We start from the raw sequence: 8997 nt of genomic DNA on the forward strand, positions 1-8997 counted from the left end.
TATAATGCATTTATGCTCTACCTTAAAGAATTGTATATTTGCCTTTGTGAATAGAGCAAAAAATGTATTGCCATGCGTTTTCTCACAGTGCACGCTAAAAAGGTAATACATTATGCTTATAGTAAGATCTTATTATATGTTTGATAAATATGTTTGAATTGACTGGGGGGGGGGGGAAGCTCATTACTAGATAGTCCCAAAGATGTGGGTGTAAATGTAACTGCAGTTTTGCTTCTTGGAAAAAAATGAACGGTGATTAAACTGTAATTTTCTGTACAGCACATCATTGACTGTGTATTTTGTGTCTGAATAATTATTTCAACAATAGCGTGAGAGTGGCCATAGATTATATGATTGTAAGAACAGCATGTAGATGATTTTAAGAAAAGAAAATTAGGGTGGGTTATATGAAACGTTAACTGTTAAATATTTGTGGCTGTTCATGTTCAACGTTTTGTTTTCTCTTCAATTTATATTGTTTTATTGTTCATGTGCAAATGAAAAATGTATTCATTAAAATCACAAAGCAATGTGTAAACCAAGTGTTTTGTGTTTGAAGATTTGAAAACATTTTGGGCTAGTACTAATCCTCCTTTACATTTGGAATACAATTGTGAACAGCAAGTACAAGCAATACACATATATTAAATAAAAGTTTATTTTTTCCCTTGAGTTGATAGTTCATAGACAGAATATTTGCTTGTACACATCCTTACATAATCATAAATTATTACAACTGACATTGCTATATTTCTACAAAAGTTCTACATTTAAAATATCTATCATCTGTTAAACAACATAAATAGCAATGCTTGCTGTTCAAATGTGTGCAGGCAATATATTTGTTAATAGATGTAAAGATGAGTCAGTGCTTTGATTTTATTGCATTACATGTCAGAACAGAAGCGTTGCAGCAAAGCCTCTCTTGTTGATATACTGTGTATTTTACACATCATTCATGTCAATATAAATAAAATTACATTGCTTGTTGTAAATAAACTGACCAGTAGAGAGCGATTATTTCAATTACGTCACTCAAAATGTAATATTAGCTTATTATTGCTTGTTTTTATGGTCATGTCGTAAATAGTACTAGAGTCCCAAATGTTTGCACATGGCATAGGTGGATCCAACATTTGTTTTCCATTACAACATCAGTCAGAGGCCTTCCTGAACAAACATGTTAAAGATAACAATGAAATAACCCCCTCTCACTCTAATAAGAAGTATAGAAAAAGTTAAATGAATTTAATTTTAATGGTTTAGGAAATTAAATTTGCATTTTTATATAATTACTAGTGGTCTAAACAATTATTTATGGTAATTATGTCAACACTACAGTAAAAAAATTAAAATCAAATAAATTAAAAGGGTAAAGTGTGTAATTTCTGTGGCACTAAGCAGAATTAACAATAAAATAAATGCAACAGGCACTGCCCAAATCTGCCAATGGATGATCAAATTGATAGCCCTGCTCCAAACTCACAGCATTGGTCGAGCAAATGTTATGATAGCACCACAACGCCACAGTATTTACAGAGAAATCAACATGCAAATGATTTAAAATATATAACGTCATTAGTAATCCTCAAAAGTATGTTTATTGCATTAGCACAGTAAAGAAAAAATAAATTAATAAAATATGAAAAAATAAGAAATATATAGTAGGTCTGGTTCACTTGTGGTTGAAAAAAAATGACATGATTTTTTTTGTATTATCAATAAAAACATCAAGTGCAATGAAAAAATGCAAGGTTGATACTCCAACTCTAATGTCATACCTTGATTTGAAATTACTTGAAAGTATGTGAAAGAAGAATAGACAGCAAGCTCAGATGATGGCTGATCAATAAGTGACACTGAACTGTCACCCTTAATTGTTATTAAGAGTGTTACAAAAACTGGTTTGTTAACAAGTTATAACTGATTTCTGATTTGCTTTCTGAAAGCAATCAACAAAGAAGAATGTTGACCTTTGACACATAAGGTTGAATTAACAGACCTTAATCACCTGATACACCGAACACTGATGTATAAGGCTTTGTTTACCTTCAGATTTATGAAGAGTATGTGCAATTGATGAATATGGATTGGGCTCTCTTTAACTTTAGCTGTACAGGATGGTGACACTCATAGCTGAAGTTCAGTGGTAAATTGGCTGCACGTACTCTGGTGGAAACACGCCAACTCTTCCACGGCACCGCCCCCTCCAGCACTGAGCATCCGAACAGTCGAGCAGGTCAATGACATCACCGCGCAAGAAGCGTAGATGAGTTGCATGATTAGATGTGAAGTCAAAGAGGGCATGGGCATGACGTGGCCTCTGAAACAGAAACACACACAAATCACGGACATGACAAGACTGTGCACTGGATCAGCAGTCAAACAAAACATAGTCATACCTATGAAAGCCTGTTTCCACCTCAGAGTAATAATACAACGTGTTATAAAGTCACATTGTGCAACAAGTCACAATTGGGAGATATTAAGCCACGACTATGAGAAATAAAGTTGCAATTACAAGAAATAAAATAAAAATGTAGGAGAAGTTGCAATAGTCCTACTTAGGAGAAAATAATTGCAATTATTAGAAGAGTCCCACAAATAGGCTATGAGAAAGTTCAAATTTAAATTTAAATAAAGTTGTAATTGTGAAATACAGACATAATTACAGTAAAAAAAGTTGCAATTATGAGAAAAAATTCTCACAATTATGAGAAAGTTGCTACAATTGTGAGATGTAAAGACATGACTGTCAGAAATAAAGTTACAAAGGTGAGAAACAAAATTTAAAATAGAAGAAATAAAATCGAAATTTAGGAGAAATTAAGTTGCAATTGTGAGATAGTCATAATTACAAGAAAAAAAGTTGTGATTCCAAGAAAAAAAGTCACGACTGTGAGATATAAAGTCGCAAATGTGAGAAACAAAATCACAATTATAAGAAACAAAACGGAAATTTTGGAGAAATTGTGAGAGAGTCACAATTCAGGAAAAAAGTTGCAATTCTGAGAAAGTTGCAAAAAAAATTAAATGTTAGATATAAATATAATATTCAGCTATTAGATATAAAGGCACAACTGTAAGAAATAAAGTCGAAATTTACGAAAAATAAAGTTGCAATTGTGAAATACAGTCCGAATTCAGTTGCAATTGTGAGATATAAAGTCACAATTTATGAGAAATAAACAAATAAAATAACTCCCAAGTGAAAATGAACTTCCATAGATAACCTGTTTCCCTAAGCCCAACAGTAACCTTTAACTACCCTAAACTCAGCAATATTATATTGATAAAGGAGGGTCGCATTTGGCTCAAAAAGCTCATAACAAATATCAGCAACAGGATATGATTTCATGCTCAAGCCATGTAGCTTTGCATTTTGTATTAAGCCAAGAGATCAAAGTTTGACTTTATGTCCTTTATTGGTCAAACATCCTTTCGCTTTGCAAATTTGCAGATTAGAGTTCACCAGAGTTATACTTTGGCACCTCAGTAATGCTGTTCAATCTACAAACATCATGTGCTCATGTACATGTGACTCTTACAGCTAATGATCCCTCAGGCTCTTTCAGGAAGACTTTTCTCTCTTTGGCAATGCTGTTGATTTTGTAGAAGTCCACCAGCTGGTTGAGGGAGCTGAAGACTTCATCCCAAATGAAGAACTGCCCTAATCTATCTTTCAAAACCTTAAAGTGCTGCACATGGTCCCCGTAACTAGAAAGAGAGAGAAAAAAGGGTTATTTATCTTCAAGATAAAGGGGTAGATCTTGGCTTGACTTGCCTGTTTATTAAATCGGAACATAAAAGTATTTGATTAAAGGTTTTGCCTAATAAATCACAGTTTGACATTTCAGCTCTTAGCAAGTTCTTGAGTCACGATGTAAAAGAACAGTGTTAATAACTTTAATCAAATTAGACTCTGAAAAAGTCTGTGCTTATTCTCCTGTAACTAGATTAAGGAATATTCCTCTCAGAAGATATCCATATGCATATCCTGTCAAGATGCAATAATACAATAAGACATGCATTGTCTTAATGTCCTGCAAATATGTGAAAAGTTTTAAAACCAATAACTATTTTCCAAAAACATAATTATTAATTAGCATTAATATTTACTCCTATATTACACTTCAGTACATGCAGTATTTGATTGCTGAGTGCTAGAAATCAGTCAAGTCAAGTCACCTTTATTTATATAGTGCAATGCAATACATACAATAGTAAACACTCAGTTTTCCAGTAAAATTCAGATCATCATTGATTCAGAGATGTCATCGTCCAGCTCAGTTCAGTTCAAATAGTATCTGTGCAATCAAGTAGACAATATCGACAGACATTAAGTGTCCCCAACTAAGCAAGCCAAAGGCGACAGTGGCAAGGAACCAAAACTCCATCGGTGACAGAAATGGAGAAACAAGCCTTGGGAGAAACCAGGCTCAGTCAGGGGGCCAGTTCTCCTCTGGACAGACGAAACCAGCATGGTATGGTTTAACCGTGCAGGGGACTTGTCTTGTGTCAGTGGCCGTCGAGGTGACAAGGTCTTTGCAGGGGATCTGTCTCTGGGGCTCATCTAGTTGACATTGTCTCTGCTGACATTCAGGGCTGTCAAGGTCGTCTCTAGGTGCTGATCCACCATCTGGACTGGATACGGACTGAATCTGGGTGACTACAGTAATCCCAGAATAGGTTTCCGGTTCCGGTTGACTTAATTAATGCAGACTAACAATCCTTTAACAGATTTGAATTATATAAATGTGATATAATGTGTGCGTTATATGTATGCCAGGTAAAAGAGATCGGTCTTTAATCTAGATTTAAACTGAGTGCGTCAGTCTCCCGAACAATGTTAGGTCGATTGATCCAGAGTTTGGGTACTAAATAGGTAAAGGATCTACCGCCCGTAGTTGATTTTGATATTCTAGGTATTATCAAATGGCCAGAGTTTTGAGATTACAGTGGACGTGAAGGACTATAATGCGATAAAAGCTGACTCAAGTACTGAGGAGCTAAACCATTCAGGGCTTTATAAGTAATTAGCAAGATTTTTAAATGTATACAATGTTTAATTGGGAGCCAGTGCAGTGTTGACAGAACCGGGCTAATATGGTCATACTTCCTGGTTCTAGTAAGAACTCTAGCTGCTGCATTTTGAACCAGCTGAAGTTTGTTAATTAAGTGTGCAGAGCAACCACCCAATAAAGCATTACAATAATCTAACCTTGAGGTCATGAATGCATGAATTAGCGTTTCTGCATTTGACATTGAGAGCATAGGTCATAACTTAGATATATTTTTAAGATGGAAAAATGTGGTTTTACAAATGCTAGAAGTGTGGCTTTCAAAGAAAAGATTGCTATCAAATAGAACACCTAGGTTCCTAACTGATGACGAAGAACTGACAGAGCAGACATCGAGTGTTAGTGACAGTGTTCTAGGTTATTACATGCAGAGGTTTTTGATAATTAGCACATCTGTTTTTTTCAGAATTTACCAGTAGGAAAATACTAGTCATCCAGTTTTTTATATCAACTTTGCATTCTGTTAGTTTTGCAAATTGGTATGCTTTGTCGGGCCGTGAAGAGCTGAGTATCATCAGCATAACAGTGAAAGCTAACACCATGTTTCCATATAATATCTCCCAAGGGTAACATGTAAAGCATGAAAAGCAGCAGTCCTAGTACTGAGCCTTGTGGTACTCCATACTGCACCTGTGATCGATATGATACCTCATCATTCACTGCTATGAACTGATGACGGTCAGAAGTGTGGCTTTCAAAGAAAAGATTGCTATCAAATAGAACACCTAGGTTCCTAACTGATGACGAAGAACTGACAGAGCAGACATCGAGTGTTAGTGACAGTGTTCTAGGTTATTACATGCAGAGGTTTTTGATAATTAGCACATCTGTTTTTTTCAGAATTTACCAGTAGGAAAATACTAGTCATCCAGTTTTTTATATCAACTTTGCATTCTGTTAGTTTTGCAAATTGGTATGCTTTGTCGGGCCGTGAAGAGCTGAGTATCATCAGCATAACAGTGAAAGCTAACACCATGTTTCCATATAATATCTCCCAAGGGTAACATGTAAAGCATGAAAAGCAGCAGTCCTAGTACTGAGCCTTGTGGTACTCCATACTGCACCTGTGATCGATATGATACCTCATCATTCACTGCTATGAACTGATGACGGTCAGATAAGTATGAGTTGAACCATGCCATTGTAATTCCAGTAATGCCAACATCATTTTCTAGTCTATTCAACAGAATGTTGTGGTTGATAGTGTCGAACCACGATCGGATGATAAGAGCAGGTCATTTGTAACTTTGTTCAGAGCAGTCTTAGTACTATGATACGGTGTAAATCCTGACTGGAAATCCTCACAGATACCATTTTTCTCTAATGGCGCTTTTCCACTGCATGGTACGGCTCGGTACGGTTCACTTTTGGGGGGTTTTCCACTGGGTACAGTACCTGGCACCTGGTACTTTTTTTATTCCATATAATATCTCCCAAGGGTAACATGTAAAGCATGAAAAGCAGCAGTCCTAGTACTGAGCCTTGTGGTACTCCATACTGCACCTGTGATCGATATGATACCTCATCATTCACTGCTATGAACTGATGACGGTCAGATAAGTATGAGTTGAACCATGCCATTGTAATTCCAGTAATGCCAACATCATTTTCTAGTCTATTCAACAGAATGTTGTGGTTGATAGTGTCGAACCACGATCGGATGATAAGAGCAGGTCATTTGTAACTTTGTTCAGAGCAGTCTTAGTACTATGATACGGTGTAAATCCTGACTGGAAATCCTCACAGATACCATTTTTCTCTAATGGCGCTTTTCCACTGCATGGTACGGCTCGGTACGGTTCACTTTTGGGGGGTTTTCCACTGGGTACAGTACCTGGCACCTGGTACTTTTTTTAGTACCTCCTCGGCTGGGGTTCCAAGTGAACCGTACCGTTACCAAAACGTGACGTGTAAACTCTGCTGATCACGGATTGGCCGGAGAGAATCGTCACTACCTGAGTCACTGAACTTGCGACACAAACACAAAAGAACCGCTAGATTTAAATCAGCACAGCCAGCGAAGGATCGAACGTAACTGTTTGGAATGAGTGCACCTTTTTATAACAACCAAAAAGTTTTGTTGTCTGTTGCGGAAGAACAGACGTTCCTCTCGTTGATAGCAGAGGAGCGGATCCAGTGAGAGCTTGTTGGAACGACGCGGAATAAAAACGTTTTTTTTTAGGAGTCGTGGTAGTAGAGGCGGCGCAAATATAACGACATGTGAATAATCCCGCCCACTCTAAAGCGGTACTGAACTGCAGTGGAAATGCAACATAAGAGCCCCCAAAATTCTGATTCAGTACCAGCAAAAAGGAAAGCAAGTATTAAAGTGTATATCCACTTTTGATTTTCCTTGCAATATAAATTTTGCAACAATGAACGTCACCAATTTAAATGTAACTATTCCCTTGACACTGGTTAGTAACCGTGCCGAGCCGAACCATGCCATGCCGTACTGAGCCATGCCGAGCCGAGTCGTACCACACAGTGGAAAAGCGCCATAAGAAGGAACACAGTTGTGAGGATACTGCCTTTTCTAGTATCGTTGACAAAAAAATGAGATTGGTCTGTAATTAACTAATTCTCTAGTATCAAGTTGTTTTTTTAATGAGAGGCTTAATAGCAGCTAGTTTGAAGGTTTTTGGGACATATCCTAATGACAATGACGAATTAATAATAATAAGAAGAGGATCTATGACTTCTGGAAGCACCTCTTTTAGTAGCTTAGATGGTACAGTGTCTAACATACATGTTGTTGGTTTAGATGATTAACAAGTTTAACAAGTTTATACAATTCTTCATCTCCTACAGCAGAAAATGTGTGGAATTGTTCCTCAGGGGATCTACAGTGCACGATAGCTGATGGCTGCATGGTTATAATTTTATCTATAATAGTACAGATCTTGGAAGTAAAGAAGTCATTATTGCTGTGCTGTTGGGAAATGTCAGCTCCTGTTGATGCTTTATTTTTCGTAAATTTAACCACTGTACTGAATAAATACATAGGGTTGTGTTTGTTTTCTTCTAAGAGATGAAAAGTAAGCAGATCTAGCCATTTTTAAGACTTTTCTGTAGGAGGAAGTACTTTCCCTCCATGCAATACAAAACACCTCTAGTTTTGTTTTCTTCCAGCTGCGCTCCATTTTCCGGGCTGCTCTCTTTAGGCTGCAAGTGTGCTCATTATACCACAGTTTTCCTTAATCTTCTTTAAGCATACAGGAGCAACCGTATCTAAAGTGCTAGAAAAGAGAGTCAATAGTTCCCCTTCAGGAACTCGAGCTGCGTCGAAACGCTACGGGAACGCCTTCAGCGTGACCACCCTCTGAATCACATGTGTAATCAGTCCAATGGATGGGCGAGACGTCTTTCTGGTGACATAGCGACCAGAAAGAATAAAAGCATGTGCGGTGAAACCGGCGCCAGCCGCCTTGCGGTTCTTTCTCCCCGGTGAGAGGGTTCGACGCTCCCCTTACCAAAAAGTAGTATACTTCAAGTTTATTTTAGTAAGTATACTTAAGTAAAGTTCAAGTATATTTTTAAGTATACTTTATGTAGTAAGTATACAAATATCAGTGTACTAGTAGTATACTTGTAAGTGTACTATTTCAATACTCCTTGGGACTAAATTGGCCCACTTTCTAGTATATAAAATACACTTTTAAGTATACTTTAAGCATAACAGTAGTAAACTTTGAATACACAACTAGTTTACATCAAAATGTTTAGTTTGTACTGCAACTATACTAAAAGTGAACTTATAGGTATACTGATAGTTTACTAATTAAATACTTGTAGTAGCATTTTTAGTACACTTTGACGTATAGTCTCAGTAAACTACTAGTTTCGTAGTTTTATACTGCAAGTATACTCGTAAGTTTTCTTTAAGTGAACTTTACATCATACTTGAAGTATACTA

The 8997-nt window shown here is 36.7% G+C and overlaps 1 protein-coding gene across 1 annotated transcript in view; it reads right to left on the reverse strand.

Annotated features, from left to right (window-relative positions):
• Nucleotides 1-2097: 2097 nt before the first annotated feature.
• LOC107590757 (GRB2-related adapter protein-like) overlaps nucleotides 2098-8997 on the reverse strand; it is a 23412-nt gene continuing 16512 nt past the window's right edge. The window contains exons 4-5 of the mRNA XM_016279663.1: nucleotides 3549-3717; nucleotides 2098-2323 (exon numbers count right to left, since the gene is read on the reverse strand). Of these exons, the coding sequence (XP_016135149.1) occupies nucleotides 2144-2323; nucleotides 3549-3717 (349 nt within the window). The 3' untranslated portion in view covers nucleotides 2098-2143. The remainder of the gene's footprint in view (nucleotides 2324-3548; nucleotides 3718-8997) is intronic.

This window comes from Sinocyclocheilus grahami, unplaced genomic scaffold (assembly GCF_001515645.1).
Source record: "Sinocyclocheilus grahami isolate Dianchi unplaced genomic scaffold, SAMN03320097.WGS_v1.1 scaffold132.1, whole genome shotgun sequence".
Taxonomy (NCBI): domain Eukaryota; kingdom Metazoa; phylum Chordata; class Actinopteri; order Cypriniformes; family Cyprinidae; genus Sinocyclocheilus; species Sinocyclocheilus grahami.